The 17,271-nt window shown below is 40.2% G+C and overlaps 1 protein-coding gene across 3 annotated transcripts in view; it reads right to left on the reverse strand.

Moving 5' to 3' along the window:
* SEMA3D (semaphorin 3D) overlaps positions 1–17,271 on the reverse strand; it is a 248,212-nt gene that overhangs the window by 72,012 nt on the left and 158,929 nt on the right. For all 3 annotated transcript variants that reach the window (XM_069978391.1, XM_069978382.1, XM_069978401.1), the window contains 2 exons: positions 2,875–2,937; positions 45–164 (listed from right to left, as the gene is read on the reverse strand). In XM_069978391.1, coding sequence (XP_069834492.1) covers positions 45–164; positions 2,875–2,937 — 183 coding nt within the window. The remainder of the gene's footprint in view (positions 1–44; positions 165–2,874; positions 2,938–17,271) is intronic.

Below are 17,271 nucleotides of genomic sequence, written 5' to 3' on the forward strand. Positions count from 1 at the left end.
TGTATTATAAGTGTGAATGTTATGACAATTTATCACAAACTTACCTCTTTGTTACTTCCAAGTTCAATGTATCCACAGAGAGGGTGAAAAGCTCCAGTTCCACAAGTATATATATGGGTTTTGTTGTAATGATGAAGGACCTTGATGAAATTTGCACATTCTTCCTAAAATTAAAAAAGCAACAAACATATTTATAGAAGAAGTGGATAGCAGGATGTCACACAATATTAAGTGTGTAAGTACAGTATGTATATAATATGTCCAAAAGTGCAGAGGAATAATAACGTTATATTAACCCTTATCACTAATAAATGACAATGTTAATCTAGGATGGAAAACTAGCAGGGGATAAATGTGTCAGCAAGACCATGAAAGATCTGTAAGTGGACATCCATCCGGGTCCTTAAATTATTCACACTAAAAAACTTTCAGAACTGTAATGACTATTGCTCCTCTGAATTGTAAGGAAAAGATCCCTGACCAGGCAAGAAAGTAAAAAAAAAACAAAAAAAAAACACAAGAGACAGCTGCAGTCAACAAGATGGCATACTTCTCAATGTATTGCTCCGGACTGCTGAAAAATCCATTTGTAGACATTCAGAAAGTCACAGTGTAGACTTAGCCTTAGAGCCAGTTCACACTGAGTAAACACGGCGTAATTCCGCGGCTGACCTCTTCGCCGCGGAATCCCGCTGTGCTCAGTGTGCTGCTGTAAGTGAATGAATGTCCGCTCCCTCTCCTCTCCACTCAAAGAAGTAACATGCTACATGGCAGCGGATAAGCGCGAGGTCTGCTGCGGAATTACGCCGTGTTTAGTGAGAACTGGCCCTTAGAGTGGATTTACCAGCCACATCTGCTGGAAATTATTTCCAGGAATCTACTCCTTATTAAAATAATTTTTTTGACATTACTTCTTTTATTCCCCCAGTTATCCTCAGATTGCTCCCCATTGTTTTTTATTTAGTTTACCTCCCTTCCCTCCTGATTCTTAACCCTTTACTGGAGGGTTTCAATAATCCCCCAACCCCCCCCCCCCCCCCCCCCAACGCATGGTTTCTCCAGATTAATTCTTATGCAAACCAAATGTTTTATTCCTCTCTGAATAAGGTTTATGTGTCACACCACACTTTTCAGCAGTATATATCTTAATACACTATACTATTTTAATATATCTACATTATAGCTATATATACACCAGTTAGACCACTGTTTTTAGAGCAGAGTGGTGGTTGGTAACCTAGACAGCGAGCTGTCAACAATGTAAGGGTAAAGGTGAACATATCAGGAGAAGGGGCACATTTCCTATATTAATTTATTTCAAAAAAATTTAGCTTGACGAACCCTATAAATTTAGGCAAACCAATCACGTTAAAAATGCCTATTAGGCTCGGTAAATGTGCTGATACAGCACACTTCCCATACATGTCCCTATCCCCTGAGTCCCTGCAAAGTTAAACTTATAAACATACGTTTACAAATTGGTGCACCATGTTAATCAATACCAAGTAGTCATCTGGGCAGTGGGCCATTTGCAGGTAGTCATGGTCCCCTGGGCGGCCATTCAATTTAATCACACTCCTCTGTGCATGAGGGGCGTCATTCAGATATTATGTGTGCCGTAGTGCTCATCAGCGCACCTGCGTTCTTTTCATGCTGCTTATAGCACAGAACGGGACTCTCTGTACTGTGACTGTGCGTCACGATGAGAATGTAGACACACCAATGTGCACTACGGCACGTCTCTGGATGACGTCACAGCTTCACTGCTATTTGAACATTGCCCAGAGGGGTGTGATTACATAGCAGAACTACCCAGGGAATCTAAAAACCACCCACCTCCCAGATGACTACTGGATTAACATACTATGTGCCAATTTGTACAAGTTTACAAGTTTTACTTTGCAGGGACACAGATGAAAGGGACATGTATTGGAAGTGTGCTGGGTGATGTATCATCACATTTCCCTAGCTTAATTGGCATTTTTAATGTGATTGGTTCCCTTTAACTATATCAGTTGATATGGGAATAACCCTTTTAATATTTCATATACGCCTAAAGATAGCAACTCCCTTGCATGTAAAGTGTACTATTATTCACGCTATTTCTCTAAAGGTATGCTTTTAGTGCCACAACTGTAGGAATTATAATATAAATGGATATTATGAAATCTACATTATCATGAAATCTATATAACAGAAATGTGTATATATAGTACTGGAATATTCTGTGTTATCTGCTGTAAATATTGGTTTTTCCTTAAGCCATTAGGTAAGAAAGGTACAGAGCAAATATGTTACACCTCAGCTTGATGGAAAGTAAATGCTTGTAGTTACAAGTTGGTCATTATCCAGTAGGTTTTGTTGGACAAAACCCATAAATTACAGACAAGCAGATAACTAGGCTATAATCATATTTGCTCAGCATGACTGTGCTTTAAATACTTATTTACAGCACAAGGGATACTACTGTATTATTTTAGTTGCCTCTTTCTGGAAAGGTTGGTCAGTAACCATGATAACCACTATTACAGATTTCTCATAGGTTATCATCAAACTTGCAAGCACTCTTGAAAGCCAAATCCTCTTAGTAATGCCGTGGCACATGCCTTAAACCCATATATTTACATAGCTGGGCAGGTTGAATTCAGGACAGGAAAGCTAGCTAACAACTCATATATTGTTAACAATCTTTTCTGCAGCAAGTGGATGAGATTTCTTGAAATCTTATCCATGTTGCTGCTACTGCAAATGCTGGAGATTTTCTTTACTTAGATTCTATGAGGATAATTTGCGATGTATATGCTATGTGTGATTGCTCTTCTATTGCCATAGAGGCAAGGAATAAAGCTAAGACAATTACGTTTATGTACTCACATTTTCATCCTTCCCAGCAAGTTTACAAAAGTCTTCTCGGTCTTGAGTTGCTGGCCAGTGAATCTGGAAAAGATGACATTTCAGGTTATAAAGAGAATGCTCCAATTTTGTACATTGGATAATACATAAATTGAGAACATTTTGTTTGCATTTGATACTGAATTCATAAAGGAAACAGGTTTTTGTCGTTTTAGCAAACGTCATAAAGAGCTAAGCTATTTACATAACTCTGGGATATACACAGTGTAGTTCATGCGGTTACGTCATTTCCGAAACTTCCTTTAAAGTCAATGGGAAATTGCGTAACTCACCGCATTTGACTGGCCTCCCAACTACCTCTGACAGCCACAAACAGGCTGGAGGGTCTGGAGTCCAGGAATCCCTCAATCTGAAGATAGATGCCAATCCCAGAAGTGGGACCCACATCTAGGGACACTTATAGCATATCCTGTGGATTATAAAATGGTTATATAAATTGAGTTTTTTTTAAGAGATGCTATATTGGAGTATGTCAATGAAAAAAATGTATAACTCCATATTAGCATAGGTTTATGAGAGGTTTGGCTCAAGACTGGACCAGGGTGACTTGATGGATGTCATACATATATCTTGATTTTTCCAAAGCATTTGCTACTGTTTCACATACTATTGAGGTACCACAGGAAACAGTTTGAACCCTATTCTTCAGTCCGGGTAAGGACTTTAAAAAAAAAACTGCTGGGGAGGAGGTGGATGAACAAAACAACATGCATTTACCTCCCTGGGTCCGCTGCCCTCCACTCTGATCCCTGGCAGCTTCTAGGTCTGAGTGAAATCTGGGATATGACGTGTCAGGCCCACTCACCCAGTCAGTGGCAGAGGCAAGACCCCACTACAGCCGCTGACTGGCTGAGCGGGCTTGGAAACTCGCGTCCCAAATCCCTTTTCCTCTTAATTTTGTGCCACAGATGAAAGCACAGGAAGGGATGTTATTTTTTACATGTAATTTCTACATATACTGCAACCCCACTGGACCCTTCAGGTATAGACCCGGGTTGTGACGTTACATTTTTTTTAAGAGAAATTGAAGCCTGCCTGATCTACTAAATTGAGGGAAATAGCACTATATGTGCATTTCCCATAATTAGTGTACATTAGGAATTTGTCTAACTTTGCTTATGAAATAACATATTAAAAAATAGATTTTGGCTGAAATTCTCCTTTAATTTCTTGTATACTGTATATTAAAGGGGTTATCCAGTATTAGAAAAGGATGACTCTTGTATCCAGTTTGGGTGGGGTTTTGTAACTCAGTTCTATTGAAGTTAATGGAGCTTAATTGCAAACCACACTTGGAAGAAAAGGTTGTGGTTGTGAGCCCTAGAATGTACTATGTAGTATGTAAATTGCTGTGGATCAGTTGGTGCTATACAAATAAAAGCATTATTATTATTATTATTATTATTATTATTATTATTTAAAAAAACTGTCTAGTCTTCATGGGGGACATATTGGATAAGAAGGGAATATGATTAATCTGCTTAATCATAATTAACCCTGCTTTTTCTAGCCACAATATCCACTACCGACCTACATGCCAAAAACATATTTTCCCCTCACCTTCTTTTATCTCCCTTTCTTTCTTCTCTCTTGTCTTGTTTGTTCTTTATAAATGGTATAAAGAGGGGATCTTTATATCATTATATCATTTATTTTAATTTGAATATTGTTAAGTATTGATATGTATGCTGTGGTACTGTAAAGGTAGAACCTGCTACATTTGTTATAGGATTAGAGTTTTTGCTTCTATTTGTTTGGAGCAATTGCCTACATATCCATCATATTTTGCACTTATTATATACTTCTGTCAATTTTATTCTTTAATAAAAACATAGTTAGAGATGTGATCTAGTAACTGTATAAATATATCATGGGGCAGTTTAAAGATCTCTCCCATGAACTATTTGTAACCTGGACTGTATCTGAAATAAGGGGTAAACCTCTATGACAAGAGAAAAAAAGGTTTTGATTCTTTACTGTAAGAGCAGGAAGACGATGGAACACTACACATTAAAGTTACTGGATTATGGACAAGGGTCATCGGTTCAAGAATTAATTATGATTGCCCGACTTGGAGTCACAAAATATATATTTTTTCCAACCAATTACATCATCAATGAAGTATATGTTTATCACATACCACAAAACACTCGTAGAGCTGTTCCCACAACCATCCTTAAGTGGATTTATCCAAACCAGACAAAGTTTAAAATATCCCTTACGCAACACAAATGTCATAGTGAACATAACTACCCGCAGAACTAAATAGCTATCATGAATGAAAGCTACAATGGGCTGGGACAGAGATCTGGGAATACACATTACTATTTATGGTCCTGGTGTTTTAAGGATCTGGGGATGATTATTTTCAATTTGATAACTTAGGAGGACAGTCAAGTGTGTGAATGATCCGACAAACGTATTATTTATTCTAACTCCTTGGACTAATGATAACAGATTATTAAGTATCGGACGGAATCCTAACGGACCTGAAAATAAAATGGAAAATTGTAATTATTTCTGAATAAAGATGATCTTGTAGCAGCTCTTCTAATTATAATTGTCTTAATGCATTGCATGTGTATCATTTGATGATGACAACATTAGAAGTCACATTATTCTTTCTAAACACTTACATAAAGTAAATACAAAGATAAGTGTACTCATTTATAAAATATTTCGGTGGTTGGAAAAAATGTTACCCATACTAGGAAGAGATGTTCTGGATAACAGCAATTTATGGTGTACCTTAATGTATCGGTGTATCCAGTCCAGGCTGTACATACTGTCCTGCCAGCAGGAGTGTACTGTATGTTACTGGGGAACATGGCACATGCTGAGTGGCTATCTTCTTTTCAGAAATCAATTAACCTTAACAGGTGCTGGATTACTGCACATGAATCAGACAAGCATAAAGCTGTACATGAAATCATAATTTCCTATGGAAAATGCTATGGACACGCATTATGTCCATCTGTTGACAGAAACATATATACTAGTATAGTATGTTTTTCCAATTCAAATTGCTGATGGATACTAACATCTCTATTTAGTAGTCTATGAAAACCTAGTGCCATTTTACAGTGGAACTTTTGAAACCCCATTTGTTTTCTCTGTTTAGAGCTTTGTTGAGGAACATCTGTTTCCTGAATTATCTCTGCCAATGACTGCTTATCAACCCATACATTCTCAAATTACAACTCATCCTGCTTAGAATTTTTTAGACTAGTTAAATCTTTATTCAGAAACCTTATTTGTAATATGGAAAAAAAATAATAAATAAAAAGGAAACAGTTACCAAGTTTATGTTGCCCCAAGGGCAGAAGTAATGACAGAGCCTAATTCCACTTGCAGTGTCATGTAGGTTTCTTTTTTAGTAGTAGTTTTAATAAACTAATTGTTTATCTGCTGTAGCAGGAAACAACACCTATAGAGTGCTCTCAGACACAGTTTTTTTGTGGCATTTTTCTGGCCACAAAAAATTCCAGAAAAAACGACAAAGATTATTTTGCCTTTTTTTTTTTTTTTTTTTTTTTTGGCGTTTTTGACATTTGGTATGATTGGCTTTTTTTGCCTTTGGAGTTTTTGAGACAAACAGAAAAGAAATTCCATAGAACTAAAGGGGATAAAAATGCCCCAGTTGTCAGAAAAAAAGACCAAAGCTTCAGCAGCATGCATTTTGGAAAAACTGCCAAATAGTAAAAAAAAACACACCAGAGAGAAAAATGCAGCTGAAAAAAACGCCAAGAAAGTATGGTGATTCATAAAATTCAATTGACTCACAGGCTTTTTTTTTTGCAAGACATTTAGCCAGTGTGAAGCAGCATATGTGTCACACTGCTGTTGGCCGATAAATTGTGATTTCATGAAAACTACTGCAAAATTGAAAAAAAAGTGAATGACAAAGCACAACGCAGCATAAACCTTATTATTCCCTTTAACAGGTAAACAATTACTAGGGAGAGGCCAGTTGATGATGTGCCAGTGATAGCCCATACATTTGGCCACGCTTACTCAACAAGCAGGTGCAGACTGAAGAGCAGCCTAAATGTACAAAGCACTGTACTGTATGTGTCCAGCATTATATTATTATGACAGTCCAGTACATGTAGTGTCTGCAACCTATTACTATTTTATTAAATACAGGTGTGGAATGCTAAGTGTGAACAGCAAGTGAGAAAACAAACCAGAAGCCAGACCCCAGACCCCACTCCATAAAACACACCTGCTATGCAAACCAACAAATGCCAGGTTCACTAACTTGCCAGTCCAAGACTAAAAGTTGTTTTATTGGTGACAGTTGGCCTGGTGCAAATAGGGCGCTGATTTCTGTAGAATGGAATGACAAGCTATGTTTACATGCAGTTTAAGATGTAGCTTTTAATGCAATAAGTGGATCCAGCAGTGGGAGGAGTATAAAAATTCCTTATATTTCCCAATTGCTTTTGAAAGTATCCCTGACTTTGGCTCAAAATAGAGCTCTAAAAACTCCAACAACAACTAGATGAGGTGATTACAGTTTTTCAACTGCAGTCAAAGCAAAATAAAGTTCGACGTAGGACCTGTCTGCGTAGTCAATCACTGACCAAGTTGTTTTTTATTTTTTCCTTTACTGCCCTAGCATTATATGAAGTGAAAAAAAACTGCATAATTTCAGGATTGGAAATTGACCTGCAGTGCAGATATGCTTTAGATTTACTGCTGATTTTATCTATTGACTTATATAGGGTAGTAAAAATCAATACAATAAATTCAGAACAAATTTTTTTGCAACTAATCTGCTGCAACATACTGCCTTCTTTTTAAAAAAATGAACCAAATCTGCACTACTCTACTGCACAAAATCTGCAAACTTTGTACCATGTTAGACAATACTGTACCCTATGCCTAACAAGAAGTAAAATGATGCACGTGAAGGCGCAGAATAGTGAGTTCAGACAGTTGTGCAGCACTTTCAGGACATGCAGAAATTTTTTATTGCACAGAATGATGTATCACCAATGATGAGCCCATACATTTCCCATATGGTGTCAGCCCATACATCCCCCATATAGTATGCCTATAGAAAGCAAAGATTCAAACTTCAAGCTGATACAAACTGGACAAGGAAATTAATAAACCAGCTTATACCTGATACGAGAGAATATTACATTTTGATTAGACGTGCTTCTTATAGTCCTTCCAAATACCATGAACAATGTGTGTTTTCTTAGCTCAAGCAGTCACATAGAGGCACAGTAAAATGTAATAAGTAGTTGGCAATGAAATAATACAATAACATGCAGAAGCCATGGCTGGTAGATGATATAATAGTCAATTTTTATAAGTCCCAGACTAGTTTTATTACAAGCAAACTTATAACAAAGAAGTATTAACTTTTATGAACATCAAAGATTAAGGAAAAGGCTCTGACATACAGTAATAGATGGCTAGAGCAAGCAATAAATCAGTTGCAGTGCAGAGCTGAAAAGCCACTGTGGTACATATAGGAAAATTTAATGTCTGCATGTTGATGCTACCATAAATATTTCACTACCAAATATTGGAAAGTGAGTTATTTTTCCTGTTTCAGACTTACATTTTTTTCCCAAGTCTGCACGTTCATTTTTTTAAAGCTATCTTCAGTGCAATATATTTGTATTTGCTTTTAATACTATCAGTTTGCTGTATTGCATTCTTATACTGATCTTAGTTTTAGCTGAAATATTAAACTAGGGATTTTATTAAACTTCACTAAAGCCTATTTGTCTGTATACAGGCCTTAAGGCCCAATCATTGAACTGTGTGGTCTATTGTAGAGACTCTTAGGTCAGATTCCTTACACTAGCTTTCATTTGACTGAAATCACTCATCAGTGATTAGACAGGTATGGGTTTGTTTTAGCAATTTAGTTCTCTGTTAGCTGTCTCTAGGTATTACTCATGCTATCTACCAACCACTTTTATTCATCTACTCTTCTTTTTACTGTATTGTATTTCATGTTTGTGTTTTTCTCATCAGACAGTAAAGGCATGTGTGTTTGGAAGGAGAACCATAAATGCTGTGAAATAAATGTGTAACTTTTTACGGGACGACTACAAATGGAAAATGTTTGGTTATAAAACCTCCTTCTGTCATAAAATACTGAGTGCAACGTACAAAACATGTTAGACACTTGTAATGACAGCATTTAGCAACTTGCCCACTGGGTACATTAAATTTAATGTAAATTAACATACTTTATAAATACACTAATATTGTTTAGCCTTACAGTCAAAAGTCTCAGGACACCCTTTTATTTCACAAACTAAATGGAAAATGATATATCCGAATACCCCAGAAAATAATGGGTAAGAGGGCCTGTCATTTAGGCTATGTCCAGAACATAGGCACCATCTTAAAAGTCGCTATATTGGATCAAGGAAAGATTTTTTCAATGGGAAAGTGGTTAAGTAGTATACCAGAATTGTGTAAGAAATTGGCTGTCACAATCAGATTTGCAGTATCTTTAGTGGTTCAAAAGTTATCAAAAGTTCATAACAATTTGATCCAGCTGCTTCAGCTCTGTGTTCAGCAGAACTGCCCATGTATCACCTTGTATCTCTCCACAATATTACAACTGGCTCACTGTGTATCTCCCACCATGTATCTCTGCACAATATTACAACTGGCCCAACAACAAAACAGACATGGGGTAGTAGTTAGTTACTGGCACTGCTAATTGCATGTGCTCATGGGACAGAAAGAACTTGGCTTTGACTCAACTGTATAGAAAACACTTTATCAAATCTAATTCTGTTAAGTAAAAGGAGGGATCCAGCAGCATCAATAGATCCCTGTATCAGCACGTTGCTGAATGCACGTTGGGGCCCACTATATCATGTGATCTGGATGCTGCTGGACTCATTTTACTACTGTATCTAATTCTGTTCTGCACAATAATATATCTTTAGTGAGTTCATGTGTAGGAAGTCCATGTGTGCAGATCTTCCCTTCTTTTCTTTTCCTCTTGGTTTCACATATGCTGTATTATATGTGTATTATTCTGTGAAGTACTGTATACAAGTACTGTATAATTTATTTATATGTGCCCATCTATATGTGTTTAGTAGTTGTGATGTAGATGGCAGCCTGTTTTGTTTGAGTATCACAATAATCTATTCAATTTGTAGTATGAGAAATTTACATACTTGATTCCAGGAAACAGGGAGGACATGTATACGCTGCTCTTTCCTGTTACACAACATTCATAGTCATAGAAATAAAGTTCATCGCCAAAATATTTCAGTCTCATCTATCTATCTATCCATCCATCCATCCATCCATCCATCTATCTATCTATCTATCTATCTATCTATCTATCTATCTATCTATCTATCTATCTATCTCCTATCTCCATCTTATAACAAACAAAGTTATTGTCATTCGACAATCTATGTATGAGTATGAAAACAAACAATACAAACTAGCTCCAGATGTCAGAGCATTGCATCACCCAGTTTTGCATAATTCAGGCTTTCAAGCTGGAAAAGGGAAAGTAATAACAAGTAAAGCATTCTATCTTCCTTTTAAGAATAAGCTAACTTATGGAATAGATGTTAGCTGTTTATGAGGTTATTAGCATTCAAAGCATATCCAGGAAGAGCTAAACAAAAATTAATTACCCCATTTAGTCCTTTAGGAAGCTTTTGAAGTGCTCCTGCTGTCTATATGCAGCCACTTTTTGATATCAGCAAATCCTCAATTACATACACCGACGACCCATAACATTAAAACCAATGGTGAAATAAATAACATTAAGGGTAGCTTCACACACACCGTATTACAGTGAATTTTCTTCTGCAGATAGGCAGTGGATACGCAGCAGATATGCATCCTCAAATCTGCACCATCAAATCTGCTGCAGATCTGCTGGTGATCTGCTACGCATCACCCTAATTCTTGTAACCTAGGCACCTTTCAATTGGTGGGATATATTAGACAGCAAGTGAACTCTCAGTTCTTGTATTTATGTATCAGAAGCTGGAACAGTGGACAATTATAAGTATTTGTGCGACTGCCATAAGGATAAAATTGTGATGACTGCATAACTGGGTTAGAGCAACTCCAAACTGGCAGATTTTTAGGGTATTCATAACACGAAATTATTAGTGTCTTTTAAAAGTGAGGTGAAGTACAAACTCCAAGAGCTCACCGGGAGTAAAGGGTGCTCCCTCTGGACCTCTCATATCGCTGAAAAAGTTAATGCCAGCTATGGTACATAAAGGAGTTAGAACACACAGTAATGTCACTGCTTGATGTGTATGGAGATGTGTAGCTGATATCCATCCATCATTTAAAGTGGTTACAATAGGTATGTGAGCATTAGAACTGAACTATGGATGAATGGGTAAACGTGACCTGGTCTAGTGAATCATGTCTCTCGGCTTGCAAGGCCAACCATCACCTACATTGGGATGTCGGCATTTTACTTCATCATGTCACTCTAGTCCAGTACTCTGTTTTATCTCCCATGCCTGACTTGTCTCTCAACTACAATACTGTGCTACCCAACCTGACCTGCTTGCTTACCTATAATCTATGAACAAACTCTGCTAGTCCTAATCCTGGCTGGTACCCACACTCCTCTCCATGACTCCTTATTGTTTGCACCAGTGTCTTCTGGACTGGACCAGCAACCACAAACACACCAGGAAGCTTTCTGCAGTGAAGTCTAGACTATCGTACAAGGGCTGATTGGTGAAAACTAGTGTTGAGCTGACTTGCCAAGCTGCTCGAGTTCTGCAACATTCTTAACCTGAATGATTGGCATTTGACTCCTGGCCTCTGGAGGAATTCGATGCCACCCTATAAAGTCCTAGAAAACATGGACATAGCCATAGGCAAGTCAACAATTCTGCAAGTCTGCTAAACACTAGTGAAAACTAATGGACCACTTGTATTGAACAGGAATCAAAGTTAAATGAGTCAGCTGTCTCATTTATATACCATTTTCTCCAGATCCACATAAAACTGCATCAAAACCCATGTCTAATAGTAGTGAAACAAGGGCAGCACAGTTTGCCCAGCAGATATTTCCTAACACAGCTTTAAGCATGACCTCACTGCACTACTCCATGAGAAGACTAATCATATGGTTAAAAAAGAAAATATGGATTTTACATTTTGTTCATACTGACTTTATGCATCAATTGGGTTGTGTATTATGACATCACTTTTTCTACTTAAGAAGATCTAGAGCAGTGGTGTCAAACTCAAATAAACAGTGGGCCAAAATATTGGACAAAGTCGCCGGCCAACCTTGATAATTATTGAAGCGCGAATGCGGTGTTCCTGTCAGTGGTGTGCATCTCCCAGCACTGTGCACTATGATAAATGACATGATAAATTGCTATGATATCATTAAACCCCAACCCATGTATTAGCCACCCCCCCAATATTACCCCATGTAGTAGCCAACCCAACCAGCATTGCCCCACATATTAGCTAGCACTCCCAATAGTCCCCAAATAGTAGCCAGCCCCCCCCACAAGTCCCATATCGTAGTAAGCCCTCCCCAATAATCTCATATAGTAGCTAGCCCTTCCCTATAGTTTTATATAGTAAATAGTCATCCCCAATAGTCTCATATAGTAGCCAGCCCTCCCCATAGTCTCTAATATATTAGCCAGCCCTCTCCCATAGTCTCTAATATAGTAGCCACATCTCCCCATAGTTTAATTTAGTAGCCAGCCCTCCCTATAGTCTCATATAGTAGCCAGCCCTCCCCAGTAGTCTCATATAGTAGCCAGTCCTCCCCCATAGAGTCTCGTAGCCAGCCCTCCCCAATAGTCTCATATAGTGTCCAGCCTTTCCCCATAGTCTTATATAGTAAATAGTCATCCACAATAGTCTCATATAGTAGCCAGCCCTCCCCATAGTCTCTAATATAGTTGCCAGCCCTCCCCCATAGTCTCTTATATAGTAGCAACCCCTCCCCATAGTTTCATTTAGTAGCCAGCCCTCCCCATAGTCTCATATAGTAGCCATCCCTCCCCCATAGTCTCCTATATAGTAGCCAGCCCCCCAAAATAGACTTGTATAGCAGCCAGCCCTCCCCAATAGTCTCTTATATTCTAGCCAGCCTTCCCCCATAGTCTCATATATAGTAGCCAGCCTTCCCCTGTAATCTCATATAGTGGCCAGCCCTCCCCAGTAATCTCATATAGTAGCCAGCCCTCCCCAGTATTCTCATATAGTAGCCAGCCCTCCCCAGTAGTCTTATATAGTAGCTAGGCCTCCCCAGTAGTCTCATATAGTAGCCAGTCCTCCCCCATAGAGTCTCGTAGCCAGCCCTCCCCAATAGTCTCATATAGTGTCCAGCCCTTCCCCATAGTCTTATATAGTAAATAGTCATCCACAATAGTCTCATATAGTAGCCAGCCCTCCCCATAGTCTCTAATATAGTGGCCAGCCCTCCCCCATAGTCTCTTATATAGTAGCAACCCCTCCCCATAGTTTCATTTAGTAGCCAGCCCTCCCCATAGTCTCATATAGTAGCCATCCCTCCCCAATTGTCTCATATAGTAGCCAGCCCTCCCCCATAGTCTCCTATATAGTAGCAAGCCCCCCAAAATAGACTTGTATAGCAGCCAGCCCTCCCCAATAGTCTCTTATATTCTAGCCAGCCTTCCCCCATAGTCTCATATATAGTAGCCAGCCTTCCCCTGTAATCTCATATAGTGGCCAGCCCTCCCCAGTAATCTCATATAGTAGCCAGCCCTCCCCAGTATTCTCATATAGTAGCCAGCCCTCCCCAGTAGTCTTATATAGTAGCTAGGCCTCCCCCATAGTCTCATATAGTAGCCAGCCCTCCCTCCTTAATAGTCTCATATAGTAGCCAGCCCTCCCCCATAGTCTGTTATATAGTAGCTAGCCCTCCCCAGTGATCTCATATAGTAGCCAGCCCTCCCTCCCCCATAGTCTCTAATATAGTAGCCAGCCCTCCCCAGTATTCTCATATAGTAGCCAGCCCTCTCTCCCCCATAGTCTCTAATATAGTAGCCAGCCCTCCCCAGTATTCTCATATAGTAGCCAGCCCTCCCCAGTAGTCTTTTATAGTAGCTAGGCCTCCCCCATAGTCTCATTTAGTAGCCAGCCCTCCCCCATAGTCTCATATAGTATCCAGCCCTCCCCAGTATTCTCATATAGTAGCCAGCCCTCCCCAGTAGTCTTATATAGTAGCTAGGCGTCCCCCATAGTCTCATATAGTAGCCAGCCCTCCCTCCCTCCCTAATAGTCTCATATAGTAGCCAGCCCTCCCCCATAGTCTCTTATATAGTAGCTAGCCCTCCCCAGTAATCTCATATAGTAGCCAGTCCTCCCCCATAGTCTCTAATATAGTAGATAGCCCTCCCCAGTAATCTCATATAGTAGCCAGCCCTCCCCAGTATTCCCATATAGTAGCCAGCCCTCCCCAGTAGTCTTATATAGTAGCTAGGCCTCCCCCATAGTCTCATATAGTAGCCAGCCCTCCCTCCCTAGTAGTCTCATATAGTAGCCAGCTCTCGACCATAGTCTCCTATATAGTAGCCACCCCCCCCCCAGTAATCTCATATAGTAGCCAGCTCTCCCCATAGTCTCTCCATATAGTAGGCAGTCCTCCCCAGTAATCTCATATAGTAACCAGCCCTCCCCAGTAATCTCATATAGTAGCCAGCCATCCCCCATAGTCTCTAATATAGTAGATAGCCCTCCCCAGTAATCTCATATAGTAGCCAGCTCTCCCCAGTATTCTCATATAGTAGCCAGCCCTCCCCAGTAGTCTTATATAGTAGCCAGCCATCCCCCATAGTCTCTAATATAGTAGATAGCCCTCCCCAGTAATCTCATATAGTAGCCAGCCCTCCCCAGTATTCTCATATAGTAGCCAGCCCTCCCAGTAGTCTTATATAGTAGCTAGGCCTCCCCCATAGTCTCATATAGTAGCCAGCCCTCCCTCCCTAATAGTCTCATATAGTAGCCAGCCCTCCCCCATACTCTCTTATATAGTAGCTAGCCCTCCCCAGTAATCTCATATAGTAGCCAGCCCTCCCCCATAGTCTCTTATATATTAGGCAGACCTCCCCAATAGTCTTATATAGTAGCCAGCTCTCCCCATAGTCTCTTATACAGTAGGCAGACCTCCCCAGTAATCTCATATAGTAGCCAGCCCTCCCCTGTAATCTTATATAGTAGCCAGCCCTCCCCAGTAGTCTTATATAGTAGCCAGCCCTCCCAGTAGTCTTATATAGTAGCTAGGCCTCCCCCATAGTCTCATATAGTAGCCAGCCCTCCATCCCTCATGGTCTCTTATATAGTAGCCATGGTGGGCTAGATGTAATTTAAACTCTGAATTGCCTGGCGGGCCTAAAATAATGGCCCCACGGGCCAGAGTTTGACATGACTAAACTAGAAGATTCAGTCCAAAACAAGTCTATCAAGTAACATGTAGCCTATGGAATAACTTAACAAATACACATGCTATTCTACAAATAGCAAAGTAGGATACTGATCACTGAAGGTAAGAAATGTATATTTAAGCATAATGTATATGTTACTTTTTGTGAATTATTTCAAAGATTATATTTAAACATAGAAATAAGGCAGATCAATGACATCCCTGAAAGTTGTCACCAGCATGTTTTCAAGCCCCATCACAAAATATCATTGTTTGAGCAATAATCTATATAAGTACACATAATGCAGAAGGGTATTATCTATATTTAATATAGGACATGGAACACAACTCTGGATTTACCAAGGTTCAGATATAGAACGTCTGAAAATAGCTGGCAGCAGATGTCCTACTAGTGTTATACACAGATGACATTAGCTCTTCCCATTGGTAAACTAGATTATATTTCTGAATAGTATTTCCATGCAAAGAACACATGATGAAGTAAATTGACAGACTGGTATTTATCACAGGACTGAAGGAAACTGTTCACATGCTTTCAGTTGTCTTTCTGCATCTCTCCCCCTTGCGTCCTACTCCCACAAGAATGATACCCATGTTGCATGCGCTGTTCTATATACAGTGTAAAAGAAGGTAATGTGTCTCAGATCACTCATGGAGTAACCATATTCACAGGGGCGGTCTTGGCATTTCTGGGGCCCCAAGCGAAGTTATGTCTGCCCCCCCCCCTCGACACGCGTACCAAAACAATAGACCTCTGTGTGTTGCCCCAGTAGTATATATCCCCTGTGCGCTACCGCCAGTAATATATACTCCTTGTGTGCTGCCCCCAATAGTATATACCCCTTGTGTCCTGCCCCCAGTAGTATATACCCCTTGTTTGCTTCCCCCAGTAGTATATAGACCCCTGTGTGTGTTCCCCCAGTTATATATAGCCCCCCCGTGTGCTCCCCCAGAAGTATATAGACTTCCTGTGTGCTGCCCCAGTTGTATATAGACCCCATGTGTGCTCCCCCACTAGTATATAGGGCCCCTGTGTTCTCCATCAGGGGTATTTAGCCCCCATGTGTGCTCCCCCACTTGGATATAGACCTCCTGTGTGCTCCCCCACTTGGATATAGACCCCTGTGTGCTCCTCCAGTAGTATATAAACCCCCTGTGTGGTTCCCCCAGTAGTATATAGACCCCCTGTGTGCCCCACCAGTATTATATAGATCCCTTGTGTGCTGCCCCAGTAGTATACAGACCCCTGTGTGCTCCCCCAGTTATATATAGACCACCTGTGTGCCTCACAAGTAGTATATAGACCCCCTGTATGTTCCCCCAGTAGTATATAGACCCTCTGTGTGCGCCACCAGTAGTATATAGACCCCTGTGTGCTCCCCCAGTAGTATATAGCCCCCGTGTGCTCCCCCACTTGGATATAGACCTCCTGTGTGCTCTCCAAGTTGTATATAGACCCCATTCTGCTGCCCCAAGTAGAATATAGACCCCGTGTGCTGCTCTCAGTAGTATATAGACCCCTCTGTGAAGCCCCAGTAGTCTATAGCCCCCTGTGTGCTCCCCCTGTTATATAGCCCCCCTGTGTGCTCCCCCCATTTATATAGACCCCCGATGTGTGCTCCCCCAGTTAAACAGACCCCTGTGTGCTCCCCCTCCTATATAGTATATAACACAATAAAACAAACACTTATTATGTGTGCTCCCCCACAAGTATATAGGCCCCCTGTGTGCTCACTCAGGGGTATTTAGCCCCCCCTGTGTGCCCCCCACTTAAATGTAGACCTCCTGTGTGCTCCCCAACTTGGATATAGACCCCTGTGTACTCCTCCAGTAGTATATAAACCCCCTGTGTGGTTCCCCCAGTAGTATATAGACCCCCTGTGTGCCCCACCAGTATTATATAGACCCCTTGTGTGCTGCCCCAGTAGTATACAGACCCC

This window comes from Dendropsophus ebraccatus, chromosome 1 (genome assembly GCF_027789765.1).
Source record: "Dendropsophus ebraccatus isolate aDenEbr1 chromosome 1, aDenEbr1.pat, whole genome shotgun sequence".
Classification (NCBI taxonomy): domain Eukaryota; kingdom Metazoa; phylum Chordata; class Amphibia; order Anura; family Hylidae; genus Dendropsophus; species Dendropsophus ebraccatus.